Raw genomic sequence first — 22,751 nt, 5'->3', positions numbered from 1 at the left:
AAACTCCCATGCTCCCTCCAGCACCCTAGCGAGGGTAAAGAGCTGGTCCACAGTTCCACGCCCAGGACGAAAACCACATTGCTCCTCCTCGATCTGAGGTTCAACTATCGATCGGACCCTCTTTTCCAGTACCCTGGCATAGACCTTACCAGGGAGGCTGAGGAGTGTGATTCCACGGTAGTTGGAACACCCCCTGGTCCCCCTTCTTAAAGATGGGGACCACCACCCCGGTTTGCCACTCCAAAGGCACTGCCCCCGATGTCCACGCAATGTTGCAGAGGCGTGTCAACCAAGACAGCCCTACAACATCCAGAGCCTTGAGATACCCAGGGCGGATCTCATCAACCCCCGGGGCTCTGCCACCGCGCAGTTGTTTCACTACGTCGGCGACTTCTGCCCCAGAGATTAGATCATCCATCCCCAGGTCTCTTGGCTCTGTTTCCTTTATGGAATACGTGTTGGTGGGATTGAATAAATATATATATATATATATATATATATATATATATATATATAGTATATTGGGCAGCAAAATCTTCCCTGTCCTCTTCTCCTAGGAGTATTTTAATTTTGAAACATCATTTAGTTAATTGAAGTTTGGATTACAGAACTAAAGTGGTTAAAGTAAACGTTCCTTATTTCAGTGAATGCTTTACATTGTAGGAGGAAGTGCATCTCTGTCTCAACCTCACCTTTCTCTGTTTCAGGCTGAGCATCGAACAATGGCTGTCTTCATATTGGCGGTTATAGTCAACAGCTACAACACAGGACAGGTACGAGAGTGTGTGTATGAGCATATTTGTATATGTGTGTGTTTTCACACTGCTGTCTGTATGCTTGCTAGAAGCCCAAAGGGAGAATGTACCAAATTATTCATTTACTTCCCTCACCAGAACCAAGGCGGGTTCTTTCAGGGCCAGGTGTCACTTTGAGAGATGACTCTATCGTCCATTGTGTATTTCCGGGAGATATTGGTTATGTGACATTTTTGTCACTAACAGTCCCCTCTATAATCTCCGTCTCCGTCCCAGCCACCTCCTTGGTGACACTTTATCACCACAAGTGTCACTTCGGTCTGCTCCTGGCCTCCGGTGTTCAATCCCAGAAGCCTTTTGTGTCTGACGCTGATCAAATGTCCAAGGGTGTGATGTTGGGATGATGTAGCTTGTCATTTCATGGAGTGCACACACACTCACACACACTTCTTGACACACTATTCCACAAAGAAATATTCCACCATCACTCCTTTTCGCTTCCACAATCCTGCTTTCTGCAGTTATTTTTCAATCTAGTTGGGAATGTTATTTGACTCATTCATTTCTTTCTTCACCAGCTTACAGTACTTCTCTCTCTTGACATTGTATAAATTTAACAAATCAGAAAAGCTATATGTGCTCCCAAGCTCAGAAACACCCATTCTTCTTCTATACCACTGTGTACTTAATGCGTCTGCCTCTCTCACAGGCCTGTAAATAATAGATGATACCCAACATTACAGAGAGAGACTCTGCCTGCTCCACATCTCCATTATTTATCCCTCTTACTTTCAACAACAGTGCTCATTACTGCTGTATCGCTGTTACAAACACGTCACCGAACACTGGCGTCTTAATATTCCAGTTCTCAGGGTTCAGCCGGGAGCAGCGATCAGAGCCAAGTGAACAATGCAAGAGCGATCTGAGGCGCGTAGAGAAACGTATAGGGGGCTGAAGAGACGGGGCCACGTGTCACTGCTGATTGTTGTCGATACCCCTCAGCGCGTGACCATCGTGTTGTTGTCACACAGAAGTGACTTTATAATTTTCAATAACCGAAAAACTGGGAAAGTAGAAGTGATTTAATATTATATCTGTTAAAAAGAGAAGCTCAGAGCGGTGAGAATGACATGGCTACTGTTGTACTGACGGAATTCATGCTGTTGAAATATACATTCATTGGCCACTTTATTTACTTGTAAAATATAATACAATCCGATACAAAAACTTAAATTAGGGTCAACAAGATTTCGTGCTAAACTGATCACCAATACTTACCAAAGTAAATCAGTGTTTGTAAACCTGTGTAATAAATCTTCATGAGATATTCAGTTTGTGCACGTGCAGAAAAGATTTGGAATGGAAAAAGAAAAAAAGAGGCACTGTGAATGAAAACTGTGAACATCTGATGTTGGTGGTGAGGTTATACATAGACACTGTAATAGAAGAAGTGCTTCTGTGAATATATGTTTACAGATACAAAGCAAAAAAAAACTGTGTGTAAAACACAGTCACACTTTTTATGATGCTCCAGTTACAACTGATTTTGACCCTGTTTTCACACCTGAATCTGATTGGACAATCCAATCACAAAGCAGATACAATACATACACAGCACATTAAATCTTTATCAATATTTTAGATATGGGCCTAGTTTAACCCACCTGGGCTGCGATTTATTTTACAGGTTTACAAAGGTTCATTTTCAACTACAAACTCTAGAATTATCTGTGAACATCACTTTACATGCTGAAAATCTTTTTGACCCTAGTTGAAGCCCATACAACTCAGCCATAAATTCCACCTTTACAAAGATAATAAAGTCCAGTGTATGAATGACAGGTTTTAATTTAACTCTATGCTTATTATTGAGGTTGTACAGACGGTGAGGAAGGAAACATTTTCAATGAGCGAGAAACACAACAAATGCAGATGCTTCCACACAGGTGCACTGCATGGTACAATTAAGCAGTTAACATCCTGTCATGCTCTGTGGCAGGAATAAAAATGCAGAACATGCCCAGTTAAATATGATTATGTATCAAGATGGCAAGAGTAAAAGATCTAAGTGACTTTGAAAGAGGGTTCATTGCTGGGGCAAGGATGGCAGGAGCTTCAGTAACAAAGATTGTGGTCGACAGCACACATTTGATGAGTGTGATGTTTGGGCATTAGCGCGATACGTAAGGAGAAACAGAAGCTCTTCCTCGGGTGACTGAGAATGTCAATGCAGGACATAATCAGACTGTGTCTCCTATTATAGTAGGTTTCAGTGAATAAACCCCTCTTTACAAAGATGAATGCATATGTGAGAGTTCAGTGGTGTGAACACTGTCCACACTGGTCTACAGAGGTGTGGAAAAAGTGATATGATCAGATGAGTCATCCTTTACCATGTTCTCAATAAGTGGCCGAGTGCATGTGTGGTGTACGCTAAGAGAACGGCACAGGCCTGAATGCTTGACCCCTGCAGTGAGGGGATCCGGTGGCTGTGTTACGCTGTGGGGGCATTCTGCTGCACTGCATTATGTTGAGCTGTATCTACTATTTCTTTTTGCCCCATTTACAAACATGAAGGGAGAATATTCGAAGCACATTTACTTATAATGCTGTACAGTTCAACTCCATCACTAACTGCGACCTTGGTAATAAACATTTAGTTGTATTTGAGGTAAGTTTTAACAAAAACTGACCGTTAAAGGTTTGGTAAAGGTAAAATATGTGACAGAGCAGTTGCACTGGATCGCATGAGATTTGGGGCCAGGAATGTACATTATGTTGACTCTACCATGTGAGCCTTTGTAGTAAAGATAATTTCAAACAAGGCCTTTATTAGTGACTGTACTTGATGTCATAATGTTGGACAGGCCCGTTTTCTTACTTTTCCCAAAGTTTAACATCCGTTACAGTCAAGTAAAGAGTGAACTTGTGTCACTTCATGAAAAGAAGAAAGACAAAGGCATCTGGGAACAAGAGAGGAGAGAAGTTGTTAATGCACTGCACAAATAAAAAAAAAATCAAAAAGAAAGTTTAAAAGGATTTTGAATAAAGCATTCCAGCTTTTCCTTCGCACTGACGCAAACCTTGATGGACCAGTTACCTTTTGTTCACAAAAAAGATTTTAGGAAGACTGAAGAGGTTCAAGGGAATAAGTTGTACTGCTGCAGAGCCTCATAATCTTTCTGTACATCACACAGAGTGAGGTTACAGGTTAGTGGTGATTAGCTGGGTAATGAGTTACAAGTCTGCTCCCAGCCTGATGCCTTGATGCTGCTCAGGAGGGTTGGACTGATATATGATGCTGATATCGTCCTTTTATGAAATATTAAAAACTGCTAAGTCATTGTTGGCTAGCACAATTTGTCCAGGACTGCTCTACAAGGACAACAGAGCAGAGTCTGTGAGCGTTTGTAAAAGTTAGTGACTCAAGGGAAATTATGTCTAAGACAAACGGCCTTTTCATTGTTATTACTTCATAACTTACAGTCCTTAAAATCTTCTTATATTTCCTGAATGTTCTCCACAGGTATTCCCCCCTTTTTAAAACCAATAACACTATGGACACATTTGAATAACGTAACATCTCTCACACTCGTTATTCTGCAGCACTCAATTCTCCTTCCCTCACCCTCCTCTCCTCCAACCAGGAGGCCTGTCTCCAGGGCAACCTAATAGCCAACTGCCTAGAGCAGCTGTCAGACCCTCATCCCTTGCTCCGCCAATGGGTGGCCATTTGCCTGGGCCGGATCTGGCAGAACTTCGACCCAGCTCGCTGGTGTGGAGTCCGAGACAGCGCCCACGAGAAGCTGTACACCCTGTTGTCGGACCCCATCCCTGAGGTGAGAGGTTAATACCAGAGTCCTGATACATTTAAAAAGTCAGCAGGGATGTTTGACCCTTACAGCAGGGGCAAATTAAGAAGCCATGATATCTTTACAAGTGCTTAAATCACATTTAGATTATTTGTAATAAGTAAGCTTGTCAGGCATCATTTGCATTAGATTTTGCTGTTTGTTTCAAGGTAACTTATATATATCCTTTTGTGGAGATGTTCAGTCCTTTTTGCAGCTAGAGCTGACGAGAGAAAAGTAGATTGCATGGCTGTCGCAGGTAATAAAAAATATCTTTATGTTTTATTTTCATTTTCTTTAGTTGGTTCAAGGATTAGCCTTCGCTTCAAAAAGAAGCAGATTTCTTTAAAAGAAATATACATACTCCACTCAAGGAAATATTTCTGTTATACATCCTATATCCCAATGCAACTAACTAACTCTGTCACCCAGTGCTGAGGAGGAAGCCCTGCAGGTGTTGTCCAGTTGTTGTTGGTGTCTGGGTTCAGTCCTACATTGATGGCAGAAAACATCTTACAGTCAAGTTCAACTGCATGTTGATAACATAACATAACATTACATAACATAACAGTGAATCTTAATCCAGAATTTATGAATTTTTGGGGCATATGTAAGTAAGTATTTTTCTACTAGATTACAGTCACTTTTATGTTTTAGTATTTTGTAGTATTCAATGTTAACTGGCATCACCAGATCTTAAAATGTTGACCTTAGATTTCTGTTCCGTCAACATGCATATTTTATAAAGCTGCAGTTTTTATATTTATCATAAACAGTTGCAAGTAATAGAGTTATAAGTCTTTTTCGACAGCTGTGGGTCTTAACCAGTACCACTAGAACACACACCTTACTGAATACAGAGCAAAATGTGGTAATGCAAACCAGAGCAAAAATACACTGAAAACAACGGAACATTTTGTAGTACTCCTCTGGTGTACTGATATCCTGTGGCACTACTCCAACTAACAAGAGCCAGCAGCATCTGACTGGGCCGTGTGCCGACCAGAGGGACAGCGAGGCAGAGTTTGCCCTGAAGTTCACCCAGACACTTGGTGCCCCCACTCACACACACCACAAATTTGCATTCAGTAATATACACATGCACACACAAGGAACATCTGTTTGTACCAGTAACTTCCTCCTTCCCTTGGACAGACAGCTGCTTTGACCATAGAGTTGAAACTGAGGTCTGCAGACACATCTGTCTGCGCCCGCACAAACAAACACACGTTTGTGTTTTTTTTTCAGCTGTTTTTCCAGGTTGTTCAATACCTTTGCATTCAGAATTTTCAGTGTTATTCAAGGTCACAGGAGACTCTGACAGGCTGATCATAATTGACTGCTTCAAACGGTGCAATAGAAACAGCACATTTACAGTTAAATGACTACATGTTAAAGTTCTCCTCCGGTGCTAGATTGAGACAGCTCAGATGCTGTAGTACCTGTGTGTATGTGTGTGTGTGTGTGTGTGTGTGTGTGTGTGTGTGCGTGCGTGCGTGCGTGCGTGCGTGCGTGCGTGCGTGCGTGCGTGCGTGCGTGCGTGCGCTCCCAGAGCCACATGGAGAAGATTGAAGTAAGTGATGAGTAGTTGAGGGGACAGAATGTGAAAGAGGAGCAGAGATCAGCGACTAAGCACAGAGTTTAATTAAGTCTGAGGGGACAGCTCACTAACACACACACAATATTTTTGTTGATAGTTATGTTTTTGAAGACTCAAAAACCTGAATGTACCTCTTAATTGGATATTGTTAATGCTCTTTGGTGCAGTTAGTTTTCTTTTTTTCTTTTCTAGTGTATGTTTAGTGTAATGTATTCATTGTTGTAATTCTGTTTTATGCTGTGTTGCCCTAACAAAAACTATACTTATGTATACTTAAAGATCTATTTGTTAGTCTTGCTATGGCCACATAGCCGTTGTTAGCATTAACAGCTGTTCACTTATCAGTCTAGAAGAAATGTTCAACATCAAACTTCCTTTACTCACCAAGAGCTGTCTCCAGCGGTGGAAAGAAAGCAACCCTCCTGTTTTGCTTGTGTTTCTATCATTTCTTTCTTTATCACTCCGAAGTTAGCATGCTAAACAGCTAGCTCTGCCTGGTCGGACTGTCTCGTCACTTTCCGATACAGAGTCACTGTCCAGTCTGCCATGAGGAAGAAGCGCGACTCAGAGGAAGTATTATAACGTCTTGTCTTGTAAATGCAATGATGGCTGCAGCTCTTGGCAAGACTGGTAGTGCTAACTTTAGCTATGTGGCAATAGCGAAACTACAAATAGCTTGTTAAGTCCTAATGTTCAATTGTTTCAGTTTGCATATGTGGAAAGACAAAAATTACAAAGGTGAAATTTTGCACAAAAAAAGTTCTAGAAGAGTAGAAGAAAAACTTCTACTTTAGACAAAGTCTGTTGCGTGCAGGGCTGAGTGTACATGAAGGGCTGCTGTATTGAACTGTATTAGAACAGGTGCTCATGGTATTCTCACTGTGTTATATTCCAGTGCATATACAGTGTAAAGTGTCTGAGTGATGGCAGATTAGGATGCTCTCCAGTGTTGCATTCTTGTTTTCTAATTAGCTCTCAAGTCACAGTACTTTTATAACTTTCTTTTATTCCAGGTTTTAGGGAGAAAATTACAACATGTTCATCTGAAATGTTTCAGCTGATCATTTTAATTAGAGCAGAGCAAACTATATCAAAGCAGCTCTCTGCTGCACTAAAGCTGCATCACAAGATTAAAAGGTGGTTGTGATGATGCATCCTGATGTCTACAAAATGTTTTTCTGTCGCCACAACAAACAACACAACTAAATATTCATTCTCGTGCTGTAATTTGGTTCCTTTTGTGAATCCAATGCCTCATGGAAAACTTCGTCTGTGCGATGGCAAATATGGATTAAACATCCAATGAAGACAAAAAGCAGCTCACCAGGACACATAGCACCGATAATCTCCCCCTGCATTTCATACTGATACTCTGAGAGAAAATTGAACCATAATTATCTCTAAAATTGTCATCCACTGAATCAGTCTGGCAAGCAAATATTAGGCTTTCATGCTAGATGGCTACAAACTGATTTCTGACAATTGAAAAAGATTGTGCTGAAGGGAGATGAAGGGAGATTGGAGTGAAAAAGATATCCCGCCGTCTCAGGAAGTTTTAACCTCATGTTTTGTGTTTAACAGCTGTATTGAAGTAAGAGGAGTGTAAGATGAAAGCGTTACTGTCTGTGTCGCTGCAGGTGAGGTGTGCAGCTGTCTTCGCTCTGGGGACTTTTGTGGGAAATTCTGCTGAGAGGACGGACCACTCAACCACCATTGACCATAATGTGGCCATGATGCTGGCCCAGCTCATCAATGATGGCAGCCCTGTGGTCCGCAAGGTCACTGCAACACCCACTCACAAAACACTTACAGCTTCTGGTGTTATTATATGCAACTAGAAAGTATTACTACTGAACACAGTGGTAAGGAATGCGCTTTCCTTGCTGTGAATTGAGGACTGCACCACTGCAGACCAGCAAAAACCAGTAATATGCTGGTGTGATCCAGATAATCAAATGCAGCAGAAAGACTTGGTATTAATTAATTCAATTCGATTCACTAGCAGAGATGTACTGGAGTTCTTAGAACATAGTTTGAAGGTGTAGTTTTGGGAAATAAGTCCATTTTATTTATTTCTTTCTGAGAGTTGGATGAGAACACTGATAAAGCTCATGTCTATGTGTCAAGTGCAGAGCTGCAACCAGGAAGTGATTATCTTAGTTTGGCATAAAGACTGGCAGGAAGGACAGAGCTGTTGTTTGTGACTCCCTGTAAAACCACAACTTGTCATTTTTACATTTGTGTGTGAATTAACCAAACAAGATACAACTAAGTGAGTTTTAGAGGTGCTGCTTATGTCACCTCCTGTCTACAGCTCTGTACTCAATGTACAGACATGAGTGTTATCAGCCTTCTTAACTAACTCAACTTCTCTGGGTACAAAACAAAGCTGGAGGCAATGTGGTTAAAATGTTATTCATTTACATATTGTCTTGTCTGGGTCTGTACTTTAATTTCATCATACCGGTAAGAGCAAGATCACCAAGGAGAGATAAACAGTGTATGGATTATGGATCCGTTGTCACTTTATACCTGGAAAAATCCCAGTTGGCTTGGAAAAAAGTTTGAAAAAAACCACAGGAACTGAGTGATCACTGTTTTAAATGTGTCTGCGTGTATTTGACAGGAGCTGGTCGTAGCACTGAGTCACCTGGTGGTCCAGTACGAAAGCAACTTCTGTACAGTTGCCCTCCAGTTTATAGAGGAAGAGAAGAACTACACAGTGCCGTCACCAGCCAACACAGCAGGTACTGTAGACAGACACACACACTTTGAATCTGCAAACTGACTGGACTTTAGAACAAGCTGACAGAAACTGAAGTAGGCTGTGGAAGTAGATTAAGATTAAATCACTACATCACCCGTTAGTAGTGACCGTGTAAATCTTGGACATGTCTTTACAGTGTAGATAAGTGTAGGAGAGACCCAGCAGAAAACTAACTGGAAGTTGTTGTTTGGTTTTAATTAGTGTTGCTTTTTTTGCTTTTAATTTTCCAAGTTATATACAAAATATTATTCAGGCACACACACACACACACACACACACACACACACACACACACACACACACACACACACACATAAACACACAGAAAGAAGAAAGAAAGCCTAAATTTACTACACACACCAAATCTGCCCTCTGAACCCAATCCCTCCATCTCAAACAGGCTACAATATTATATTTAAAATGTAACATAATAAGCCACAGGAACTATATTCATAAAGAGAGAATTAAAGATGTTGATACTACTCAACCACTTGGCAGGAGAAGGGGGTTTGAGTTTTTCAGTGAAATTCAGTTAAAGAAAGTATTTGTAGACCAGGGAGCGGAGTCATGCTCTTGTTCAAGGATTTCAAGGACGTCTTGTTCAAAAATGTCAGGTCTTGTTCCCATTGTGCTTTTGATATATCAATAGACAAACGAATTAATCTGGCAGTTAAACCCTTAGTTATTGTATTTAATGATAATAAAGTGTCCATAGAAGTAATTGGGGCCTTATATTAAAATTCTCAATAGTTTTCAATCGTTTTGAAGGTCGGTTTGAAAAGTATTAAAAAGTTTTGAGTACTGAGAGAGGAGTACCTCCCTTGAATGAATCCAATCTGATCAGGAAGTGTTTTTCATTGTACCAGCTGATGCGTATACTGTTTTTCTGTCCAGAGCCTGGTAACCTGACTCCAGTGAGGGACAGCCCGGCCATCCCACGCCTGCGATCGGTCAACTCCTACACCAACATCCGAGCTGCTACTACTGCCCGCAATCTGAACAAGAGCCTGCAGAACCTCAATCTCAATGAAGAGGGTAGGAGACAGTGCACTGACGAGGGAACGAATTAAGACAAAGAAGTGAGCTGGGTGGAAGCTATGAATCCAAGGAGAGACCAGTGGAAGATTTTTATCAGGTTTTCTTCCACTGCATCAGCTGTGGACTGTGGATGCAACTGACCTCAGGCTAACTTCCTCATTCTATCATTGCTATTCCTGAGTGCAGCTCAGTAAGCATTAATGAGAGGCTTCACAAGCAGCAGAGAGGTTGTGAGCAGTTTGCCAAACAGAGATAATAGTTCAGTTTGTGCAGTGTTGATATTCATCCCAACCCAGCTCTCACATGCACAAGTAAACAGAAAATTGTCATCATCCTTGTCATGATGCTCCACTTACATCTGTGAGTGTTGTGGATAGATGCCAGAACACACACAGACCATTTACTACAACTGCACAGGTTAGTTGTATAACAAGCTTTATATAGTTTTCGGCTTCCAAAATTATGCTCCAGGACTTTGGCTCCTTACCAAACCAATCCACCATTACTTCACTATGTGATATGACTCCATATAAAGTGACACTCACAGCATCAGGGGGTGAAGCAGTAGTACTCTGGGTATAGTGGGTTAAACTTTACTTAAATTAAGGTCTATTGTCGCCTCAGACTCCATGTGTGGCTCATGTCTATTTTCAGTTACTTATTTTCGTGTTTTCATCGCAGGGTTCAAATTATCCTGCTTTTAGTTTTAGCACTGCTGAATCCAAGCTATCTATCATAGTACATGAAAGTAATTTCTTTTTGAATAAACTTTGACCGTTATTATTCTAATAACTTAATGTTGGGTTCTGCTTTGTGGAGTTAAAGATATTGGCCACAGGTTTTGTAGCTGCTGCACAAACTACACTTCTAATCTTGGCCATGGTTCCTCTGCGTCACAGTCTAAAGGACAGTTCGTGGTTCCAGCTCTGTGTGGATGCATGTGACGTGAATTTTCTTAATCTGCCCATGTCCGCGAGAATGTGCGCAGACCCCTGTCAGAAACAAAACTCACCAACTGCATCAAAGTAAACTGGAGGCTTATTTTGTTTTGCGTGTTTATATACTGTATATTTCCCATACTTGGGCTTACAAAATCGTTACCTCATAGTTCCACCCCAGCTTTCAGCACCAACGTGATACAGACTCAGGAACGAGTGGGTCTTGGATTTTACTTAATATTTGTTTAATAATTTACCACGAACAAGGGGAGTGGAAACAAGGACAACACACATGCTGCTGCGCTCCTTTGTCTCAGCTCAGCCCATATCAGTGCTTAAGAACTTCAGGTCTCACTGTCTGCCTGTGGGAGCTGTCCATGGTGCTGAACTACAGGCCTGTTGAGAATGAGCTCAAAAAGTTGTAACAGGGAGGGTTTAGACTGGGACACACTCACTACTCTCATAGATGCCCAGCTAACTGAGCTGTTGTAGTATATTATGTTGTTTTCCTATAGATCTATAACATCTCTTAAAACAATGACTAGTTGCTACAAATGCAAACACTGAAAGATAACGAAACAAAGGAAAAACTTCAATGAAAAAGTGATATTTATACTTTATTTTTTACTTCACTAATCTGTGATTTAAACTAAATTAAAAAATAAAATGAAATAAAATGTTAAAAGATGTATTGACTCACTCTTAGAGGGTTTTCTTCCAGTTCCAGTTCTCAGTTTATGTAGTAAAATGTAAAAGAGAGAAGTTTAACAACCAACTCATAATGTTCAACTGAAATAAAACAATTTTGTTCCTAAACAGAATCATAATAATAATCACAAGCTTAATATTTAGCTAAATAATTTTGTTTATTATTGAGGCTATAATGACATGACCTGCTACCCAAACTAAGCTCTTCACTCCTGGTTGTCACTTCTCAGTGATTCAGACAGCCAAAGCTAACGGCCCGCCCTCTGTCTACCACTGCCAGCCTGAGTAATGCATAAGCCCTGAGTGGCACTAAATCACTGGCACTTGGTGGAGTGCATAACCTACTGCTGACACTATATCTGATTCACACTCTCACTGCTTATTCCAATATGCAGTGGTGTTTATCATCAATAAGAGCAGAGCGTATTTCCATTCTCTACCAATCTCCATTTCCACATTTCAGCCCGCAGTCAGCGTGGAGAATGCATGGCGTTTGGGTTTGTATAAGTCAGAGTAATGTTTGGTGATAAGCAGAGCTACAGCAGGAGATGACTGAGCCTGACAGCTGAAATAAAGTTATGAGCAAGTTCTCGTGTTGGATTGTTGCCTTCCAGTGTAAGGACTGCTTACACATCTCACACTTTATTTGTTTTTGATTGGGCTGTTGGCCTTGTTTTTGTCTTTTTACAACAATAATAACTGTAATAAAGATGTTTTATATAGCACTTTTTACAGCAGCTAAAGTGCTTTCTAAACAAAATAAGAGCCACTTGTTCTTCTGCTTCAGCCGATATTGCATTTATAATGCTCATTTTTTCGCCGATTGGATCTAATGCTTTCGTGTGTACGTGTGTTTGCCTTCATTCAGGTGGACCGGCGGCCTTCTCTCCTGGTAACCTGAGCACCAGCAGCAGCGCCAGCAGCACCCTGGGGAGCCCCGACAACGATGAGTACATCCTGTCCTTCGAGACCATCGACAAAATGCGACGGGTCTCCTCGTATTCTTCACTCAACTCCCTCATAGGTAATAGCTTGTCAGTTGGGCTGTAGCTTGACTGGGCCTATCTAATTTACCTCCAAACTTTTCTGTTTTATAGTCTTTTAGCTCATGATAAGTCTGCTTTGTGAGGGCTGGATGTTTAAACAGCCGAGTGTTTGCTAACATGTTATCCTTATCAACTTTATAACGCCTTAGTATGTCCAATGTATGTTTGTAGAGTCCTTCCCCCAAGTGTCCAAAAAGCTAATTAATGCAGCTTTAAGTGAGACAGCAACCTTAATCAATTTTACCATTAAGCCTAAAGCCATTGTATAAAGGCTGTGTGGTTTTTGAAACTGTGAGGATTTTATTTTAAAATTAAACAGCTATTTTTTTATTAATTATGTCATCATAATATTGACTTTGCATTATGAGTCATTCTGTGAACAGTAAGCTAATGTGACCAGGAAAATGTGATGGTGCCAGAGAGAGACCTCAGGCCATCCTTAGAGAGGGTGAAACCCCTCAGACGACGGCAAGGACAGAAGGAAAAGCTCCCAGTCTAAGAATAGAACGAGTGTGAAGAAGGTTTGCAGATGTGTAAAGGACAGTGGGGAGGGGGGTGGGTTAGACCTTGTGAGCCACCTGAGGCTGTTAAAGTGCCTTTCCTGGTACACTCACTCACCAGTGCTCTCATGTGATGGGCGGGCTCTACCATGCATCCTGACAGCCAGTTTGTGTGCGAGCAGGAGAACCATTAACTCACTCCTCAGCCCCGCCCCCCCCTGGGAAAAAGGGAAAGTGAAACTGGGGAATCCCCTTTTTTCTTTCTCTGCTTGTTATTGTGGCATTTCAAGTTGCAAACTTCTTGTAATCTCCCAGCCCCCCTGTCACGCCCTACTTTGTGCTTTTCCTTTTTCTTTCCTTTTTCTGTGCTTTTTCCTTTTTTTTTTCATTTCGGAAAACGAGTTGAAACAGAAAATCGAATGGAAACGTGAAACTGAGCCCTGGAGAACAGTGAATTTGACTTGGCATGAAAGTAGGTACAGGCACTATAATGAAATACCCTCTTCAGCATGTTTTCTTTGATTTGTTCCTTAAATGAATGGGACCTTATTTTAAGTGAAACTGGCTCAGTCAAGCTCTGCTCAGCCTCTTATTGGTCCTCTGAGGAAACAGCCCAATTTCCTCTGCTGTTAAATTTAACATTTAACACAATCTGTTGTGTAAATCTGGATGGAATCACACTCATGGACACGCTTTTTTAAGCCGTGTACACACTTTCGCTCTCTCACACAAAGTGGTAGCTAAAGGTGATGAAATATTTTGCCCGTCCTCTTTCCCTTCATGCTAAATGTATCAGCTCATCTTATCAAATAATGCAGAGTAAATTAAAGTCAAACTAAAACTCTGCCCTATCAGCCAACTGCTCTAGTAGGATTTTTATTTTTAGGTCACAGCTACCATGGGACACCCAACACTTGGAAATGAATGTTTGATGAAATAAAAACAGTCTGGCGCAACACTTCCTCTCATTACCCTTTTATCTGACAAATTTAGCATTCATTGTTCGATTAAACCTTTTTCAAGCTGCTTGTGGGCCATTAATACTGGCATGAGGTCCTCATGTAAACAGGTTAAAAGACATATTGGCCCCCTGCCCACTGAGCTGTGCCTCTGCCATGGCTGAAAAGAGCCCCAGCCTCCTCGCACGCGTGTTTATAACTCCCACATCGCATAGAGCTGCATGTATAAACAAGCAGGGAAGAGCAGATGAATTGAGTTTGGCAGCGATATTCAGGAGCATAAAGAAAAAAGGTTGAAATACAGACTTGAGCTCAGATGTTGGCATTTACGTTCCTGTTGTCACTTAGATTCAGTTATCTAAGTCAGCAGAGGCTTCACTTGTCATTTTGACTCTTTTCATTGTTTACTCATTTGCTTCTGTCTTTTGTTTGGTTTGAAGTTGTTTTCATAAGAGCTTTGGGGCTTCGTTTTTCATCTCGCCTGAAAAATATATTAACTTGTTTCTGTCTCTTTGGCGTACATTCCCATCACATCCATGTTTTAACACTGCAAGCTAACAAAGAACATGTTAAGAGGTAAAGTGGTCTGATGATTATAATACAGCAGTTTAGAACATATTAAAACCATAAATGCTAAATGCAGCAGCTGCTGGACACTGGCCTGCAGGAAACCAGCAGGATAACGCAACTGTGTGGGAGTCAGTGATTTATTGATTTACATTCATTCTTTTCTGTATTTGTCTTTCCTCCTCACACTGTAATTTGTACAAATCCTACTATACTGTAGCAGCGTGGGCAGAATATTGAAGATATTTATATATTTAATAGTATTTTATAGAAGACATAAGAAGCGACTATATTCTTTGTATTGAATATGCGTAATATTGGCAGGTTACCGTCTTAACTGACCACATTTGAACAGGAAAGCTGTGCAGTGCTTTCTCCCTTGCTAATTGGTGCACACACAGCCACTGTTGCAACGGCTGCCTTGTCGGTGCATGTCGCTATGCTCAGGCCTTCCTCTCATAACTCAATGTTCCCAAAGCTCAGCCATTTGGCAAAAACGACATCTGTCCCAGCCGTGAGTTCCCTTCTGAGAGGGTGTTTAGCACCAGTGGTAAGACTGCGACACGCCACAGGGCATCCCTGAAACCAGACGCTGCTGACAGGCTCGTGTTCCTGTCACAAAACCTGCAGAGACTAGAGAGGCACAGTGCACATCTGTTTTTCTTAAACTTATTTTATTTATGTGCAGAAACTATTTTTGTTTAAGTGCAAAGTTTTAATGTTGGAAAGCAACTGATCTTACTTTCAAGTTTGATAGACAGAATGCTGTGTTTTTGGTGTCACAAATACACACTGATACTTTTGCTAAGCACTAAATACAAAGTGCAGCTAAGTCTAAGGCAATGCCTTTAGTCTTGTTTATTAACCACTGTATTGAACAAATTGAAATTTTGACCTGATGATGGCACAGGATGGAAAGTTAACAGATCGATGTTTAAATATTTCATAGTATAATTAAACATTTCGACCCGCTGGTTGTGCTAGATGAAAGTTAGTAGATCACCAATATAATTAGGGATTAATCCTGTGAGGAACATGACTGTTCATAACAAATTTTGTACCAATTCACCTTGTACATGTCAAGTTATTTCCACTGAGTAAGTGAACATTTTTACCAGCTGATGCATTAGATTAATATCCAGTGGATCACCAAAGTCATCATGAATGATCCTGTGATTTACTGTGCTTCCTCATCTGCTCTACTCCCCGCTTCGCCCGCTGTCGGGGCCACACATAAGGCCACAGTGAGCTCCCTAGAGCTTCACACTATTTGAGATGGATTGGCCTTCTTACAAAGCACATGGCCAAGCCATCACAGCCATTTGTACTCAGGGGACTTTAAGTCAAATTTCACAGCTATGTATCCAATAGTTATCGATATTTACTGTAAGTCAAAAGGAAGAGTGTAAAGCTCATTGTAACGCTCAATCAAAGGTCAGGGCATCACTAAAGTCAGTAGGATTCATCCTCTGGGGACCATGAATGTCTGTACCTAATTTCTTCCTCCCAAGAGTTGATGAGATATTTTACTCTGGACTAAAATGCCAGTTAAAGGGGTTTACGGTAACACTGAGCCTAACTGAGACATTTTCTGTATCTGCAATGACATTTATATTTTGTCACATCAAGGGCTTAGATTCACTTTTACACTCTCCCATTTAAAGAGCATCACAGATATGATTTGGTGCCACTTACACTGTGAACATCTCCCTGTTAAATATATTTAAAAATCCGCCTGATAGAAGAACTTCCTCTCTGCTTTCAAATGTACTGTTGCACTTTTATACCTGGACCATTTAAAGCTCCAAAAAATCACTATGCAGTGTTAAAAAATATTTTATGTTATCTGCCAGATTGAGGAAGCCATAAAACAGTGATGCAGCGGTTCATTTAGCCAATAGTTAACATCTTTACTACTCTACATCCATTTCTCTCTGCACGAGTCTTCAAATGACGAGTCAGGACGAGGCCCTGGTGCAGCGGCCAGTGAGCGATATCCAGCGCCGGGTTCCCTCATGTGGACTACGTTCAGGCGGTGCAGTGGTAATTTGTGTGCGCCTGTAATGTAGCACAGCAGTTAAATGGGAGAGCAACATTATCACATTTATCAACAGGCTGTTTACTGCAGTAGCTAGCACACTGGCTAGCTGTCACTAATCATACCCTGCCCTGCGGGCTACAGCCTGATCACCTCTTTAGCTCCCTCAACCACTTTTTCTCCCTCACTCGCTCTTTCTCCTTTCTCCTTTCTATCCTTTCATCTCTTTCCCCTTTCCCCCCCTTCCCTTTCCTTCTTTTTCTTTCTCTTTGTTCCTCCTTCAGCTCTTTTTGCCTTTTTGACCCATCTCTGACATACCTCACAGCACACAGAAATATCTTATTCCTCCTCGTCTGTTTTTTTCTTTCCATCTTTACTCCTCATGTCCCCTCTGCTCCTCACCTTTTCCAGATTCCTCCTTGTCCTGTGTCCTTTTATCCTTTTTTCTTCCCCTAGCTGTAGCCTTCCATCCTCCTCCTATCCATTCTCGGAATCATCCCTTTATGTCTCCTATCTTTGAATCGGCGCTCTCAGGAGAGGACTCTGAGCTTTAAGAAGGTCCAGGCTTCAGTCATTCTCACTTCCCCACAACACCCCAAGGAGACTGCAGATGCAGAGCTCTTGGAAAAGTGGGAAATAGGGCAAGGGTGTAGGGAGATGAAAAAAAAAAAAAAAAAAGATATGAAATAAAAGGTAAAGTTTACAGGACCACCTGCATGGATGGAAAGATCGGTGAAGAAGGGAATAAGAGGGAGAAGCCAAAAAAATGGGAGCAAAATGAGAAACAGAAACAGTTGGAGACTATTACCGCTCCGGGTCCCCACGGCGGACACAGAGGGAGAAGAGAAAGACGACAGATTGAAACTGACAGACAAAGGGACATTTAAAGGGAGACAGCAGAAAAGGCGCAGCAGCAGTGAGGGAGGCTCGGTGCACTGCAGAGGCAACATGCTGAAGAAAGTAAAAGCCCAAAATGAGGGGAGAATGTGTGGAGGACAAGGAGGTTGTTGCTAACACAAAGAGAAGTGTGACTGGCAGGTTGAGGCAAACAAACTGACGTCGGGAAGAAGTGACTTAAGACGATGACAGGGGAGAGATGGAGAGGATGGTAAATGAGCAAACAGGCGGGAAGAGGAGGGTTAAAAGTCACAAGTGCAAATAATGATGAACTCGAGTGAAATCGAGGAAACCGTCACCTTTCATCACAAATGCTGAAGATAAGAAAAGATGAACAAAACCACCTGACAATCAGAGCGACGTCCTTCATTTGTATGTATGATAACAGCCACAGTTGACAGCAATGAAGCTCCCATGGATGAGCAGAGCCAGCTGCTTGTAGTGTGTGTGTGTGTGTGTGTGTGTGTGTGTGTGTGTGTGTGTGTGTGTGTGTGTGTGTGAGTGTGAGTGTGAGAGTGTTAGTGTGAGAGAGTTGATTAACGATCTACATTACCTGACACTGGAGGTCATTTTCCCTCTGCCACCTCAACACATCCAACAACTGGAGGAGAGGAAAATGACCGGTGTGGGTAGCATGATGCTAATGAGATGATTGTGCATAACCATTTAGCAGTTAGCTGTGGTAATGAACTTCGAAAGGAGTGATGAGTTACACCAGAGTGAGGCGTATGTGCTGATGGGTGTATTCATTTCCTGTATATATGTGTAAAACTTTGCCAATAAAATCCAGTTTTATTTAAAAAATATGTTAATCTGTTGAACCTCTTTGCTTTGTGTGTCTGTTCCAGGTGTGTCCTTCAACAGTGTTTACACTCAGATCTGGAGAGTGCTGCTGCATCTCGCCGCAGACCCGTTTCCTGAGGTGTCGGATCTGGCCATGAAGGTCCTTAACAGCATAGCGTACAAGGTATAGCTGTGTTTGAGTCTTTAAAGCGACTGGAGTTTGATTTTCAAAAACAACGCGTCTTAACCTTTACGCTAGTGATGCGCAGATCGGCTCTGATGTCATCCGAATCTGCATGTATGCTTAAATAATCCACCCACCACCCACTCGAACAAATCAACTTAAAATTGCACCTGATCACACATTATCATTATTTCTCAGTGGGATTTCACATATCCCAAATTACACATTACTGTGAAGTAGGCTGGTTTTAAATAAACAAACATTTATTAAGTTAAAATTGTCCTTTTCTGGTCAAATGAAAATGGCAACAAGTAGGCCACTTCTACAATAGCCTGAGCACAGTCTGACATTTTAAATCTATTCAAACTACAATTCCTCAATGTCACTGCTACTTCCCGAACACAAACAATTTTAAAGCTCATAATGTTTGGCCAAACTAAATAATAAAATATGAGTTCAGTTCAGCAGTTCAAACACAGAGTCTAATTCGTGCCCGATGAAAAATGAAGCTTAAAATAAGTTCACATTTCAGAGAATATAATTAATATTTTCCTCATACATTATATATTATTTCACCCACCCACAACTCATCAGCTGTTAATCAGAATGTTCATTTCTATGATCCGGCGCACAGATTAACCACTGTACCCACCAATAACTGTGAGTGTAAATCACTACCCTACACAAATGTTCAAGGGATTACTGTTAGAGCTGTTTTACTCTTGTTGCTTACAATGTTGAGAACCCAAGATTTTATGCTCTTTTTTTTTTTTTTTTTTTACTGCTACTACTGCACTCATTATAAGTCATTTTTAAGATGAGTATCAACTAATTTCCTAGAGTGTAATATAATGGGAGTCTTATAATAGGCTTATTTGTCTCTGTATGCGTTTGTCAGTTCTTTTTCACCACATGGTAATGCTGTGAAAAAGATCCGTTTCCAGCACACACACACAGACACACACACACACACACACACACACACACACACAAACCCCACCCTCCTACTGGCATTTTCTCCCTCCAAAAGGCCATTACTTTTGTGCAAATGCAATTAAGGGCCAATGACTCCCGCAGGCCTGGCAGAGCAGAGCTGAGCAAAGAGGCTGCCGTAACTTAAGGAGCCATAATAACCACTATAGTGCACCACCCATCCTAACCCTGAGGCAAAATTTCTTGTGTTTCCCACCACCAACACCAATTGTCCCCTCAGTTACCTTCAGACAAGCAGCATCTCTGCAATAAGACTCCCTGCTGGGCTGCAATAAAAAACAACAGGACTTGATTTACAATATAACGAAATAGACTTCTCCTCTGCCGGCTAATGCACCGCACTGTCTGTGTGGCTCTGCAACACGCCTCTGTAGTTTTAGTTTCTGTGTACCTGCAGACCTGAAGTCAGCTGAGCAAAAGAGTGGTGTCATATTCATTAAAATTAGTGCTCTGACAGCCAACATACGGGAGCAAACAGATTTCCAAGCCACAATATATCTCAAGGTTACGACTGCAACAGAAAGAGAGGCGATTTAATCACGCACTGCACCTGCCCCTGACCCGTGTTGCCTTCAGTGGTCGTGTGGTGTGACTCTCACAACGAGGGGACACACCGACTTGAGTCAGACCTAATTGAGAAAAATGAGGACTTCACATAAGACTTAACTGCCTCAAGACTCGACTTGAATCAAAAAACATTGAGGCCTCTAGTTTTGACCAGTTAGATAAGATGAAAGAGATGGTCCACAGCCACAGAGCTTAAATATGATGATTCATCTTCTGCACTGGTCTCAGCCATGTGAAAAGTATGATTAACACAGCTTTGAAAAGAAAATGTTAAAATGCCATGTCATTTCATTGGTCAGTTTTATTGACTAGAGACCTGAAATGTTCTCAACTGACTTGTAATTCTCAAATCAAGACTTGTGACTTGACTTGGACTTCTGTTGATTGACTTAAGATTTGAGCTTATCTCCTGTGACTTGAGTTATCGTGATCGACTTGAGACTTGACTTTTTTCAATTGATCACCTTCGCAATATATAATAATATGATAATATATTAATAGCAGGTATATGCTCTTTTATCATTTCAAGATAAATAGTAGCTGTAATAACTACATAACAGAGGGCTTTTGAAAAATTATAATAAAGTGCTTAATTTTACAAAATTAAATAAAAAAATGTAGCTTGACTTTCCATTTTTCTTTTTTATGGTTAACTCCCAAACTAAGCTAACAGTCTGAGACATTTTTATTATAAATAATCTCAACACATCTTAACAATTGAACAGCTCTAACACGTCCTTATCTCTGTCTTTCCCACTTCTAACCACTTATGTCTGCGTCGTCGTCTCCCACCGTGTGTGTATATCTCACTCACTGACTCCAGTCACAATGGTTGGCGTAGCCGTGTCACATGAGCAGTGAGTGGCGTAAAGGCCAGAAAAACTGCGCCAGTTAAAATAAAGACACTTGGGTTTCTCTCAGTTGACTCCATACTTGGCTTGAACTTTTCACGAACTGACGTGAGACGTGGACTGATTGAAGCCTTAATTGTCTTGACTGACTTGAGACTTGACTTGTACTTTTTTCACTTCACTTGACTGTAATTTCCATCAACTCATTTAAGACTTGACGTTAAACTATCTCTCTCGACTTGGGACTTGACCTGCATCTGCTGGCTTGAGTCTTGACTTGAACTTGTCTTAAAAACATTTCTGCTGAACAATACTGAACTAAATTAATCTGGGATGACATCACACACTTTGTTATGCCTTTGGTTATACACCTAGATCATAAGCTGTGTGCCAAGACCAATTGCGTCACAGTGGCATGTGGTAGCAGTGTCATCAATGTTCATACAGTTATATTCTGGCATGAAAACATCAATAAAGGATCAAGCTCTACCTGTGCTGTCTGTACACCTGAGAAAAATGGTGCAGAACAGTCTGACATTTAAAAAGGAACGACAACCTAAACACCTTTAAATGCCTTACTCTCTAAAATTAATGAGTTATCATAGATGGAGCTTGTTAGAAACGACTTAATCAGTGAGCATTCATCCCAGGTTCACAAGTGTTAACATCAGCCTAACTGGGAATTCAGCACTTTTAATTAGGATTTTAAATGTCAAATGTTATTGATTTGTAACAAAGCGAACAAGGTCAGCAGCTAATTAAAATTTACTTGCCTCTCAGATGATGAAACCTTTAAATGCTTTTTTAATAGCCCCCTCTTGCTGTGTGATGCTGGGATGAAAGTCGCAGGTCATTCTTTTTTTTTAATTTGTGTTATTCTAGTGTGTCCAGTCTTCTTTTGACTGTAGCCTGAAAGTTGCAGGAGAAAAGATGATTCATAATTTTTTATTTTGTTCTTCAAGCTTTCACCTGTCAAGAAGGTGCAAATAAAAAACATTACCATACAAAGTCCATTACTGTTTTAATGGACTTTGGGAAGGCAGTGCCCACTTCTTTAGAGAGTCATGAGTGGAGATTATGACTCGAGAAGCCAGAATCGTCCAATTTCCCTCCCTTAGAGTCTCCTTCATCAATTAAACAGGACCATTCAGAGGTTTTTCTGAGCCATCATCAGTTTTCACTCCTGTATCCTACCACTGTGTACATGCACTAATTTGTTTGCTCAGTTGACTCACTTTACAGCCAATTAATGGCGGAGGAAGTGAAGGAAAGCCGGTTGAAACAGGAGAGCAAGCTGTTTCCCAGCGTGGCGTTGAGCAGCTGGTAGAAACGATTACCCTCCTTTTTCCCGGAGTTTTGCATTTCACATTTTGTGGAAAGCTTGTCAGCAGATAAAGCATGTGGCCTCCTGCGTTAACGTGATGTTTGTTTACCACATGTTGACGATCAGCTAAGGTTGATGAATAATCCATGAACTTGTTGCATAATTGAGTCATTTTAACCGATGAGCTTGCAACTTCACATCATACCAGCATCTGGCTAAAAGGTAGTTAGTATGATCGCTGCTGCTTTAAGGTAGAAAAACCTAGCTGCAGAGATTCGGTGACTTGTAACTTGTGAATGGCACTCTGACTTTGAGGGAATGAACTTGTGACCTTTTAGTGCGGGAGAGTCTTGACAACCGCTCGTCCGCCCTGCTGCTTCTTCTC

At 41.2% G+C, this 22,751-nt stretch overlaps 1 protein-coding gene across 3 annotated transcripts in view; it reads left to right on the top strand.

The window, feature by feature from the left end:
- Positions 1–22,751, top strand: part of rptor (regulatory associated protein of MTOR, complex 1) — a 182,566-nt gene that overhangs the window by 127,482 nt on the left and 32,333 nt on the right. For all 3 annotated transcript variants that reach the window (XM_023406877.2, XM_023406876.2, XM_087174130.1), the window contains exons 16-22: positions 708–773; positions 4,403–4,594; positions 7,844–7,984; positions 8,833–8,953; positions 9,868–10,008; positions 12,526–12,681; positions 18,513–18,631. In XM_023406877.2, coding sequence (XP_023262645.1) covers positions 708–773; positions 4,403–4,594; positions 7,844–7,984; positions 8,833–8,953; positions 9,868–10,008; positions 12,526–12,681; positions 18,513–18,631 — 936 coding nt within the window. The remainder of the gene's footprint in view (positions 1–707; positions 774–4,402; positions 4,595–7,843; positions 7,985–8,832; positions 8,954–9,867; positions 10,009–12,525; positions 12,682–18,512; positions 18,632–22,751) is intronic.

This window comes from Seriola lalandi, unplaced genomic scaffold (genome assembly GCF_002814215.2).
Source record: "Seriola lalandi dorsalis isolate HSWRI2012SDOR001 ecotype SW California unplaced genomic scaffold, Sedor1 jcf7180002054318, whole genome shotgun sequence".
NCBI classification, from domain to species: Eukaryota; Metazoa; Chordata; class Actinopteri; order Carangiformes; family Carangidae; genus Seriola; species Seriola lalandi.
The sequence above is the reverse complement of the archived record's forward strand: the minus strand, read 5'-3'. Positions and strand labels throughout refer to the sequence as shown.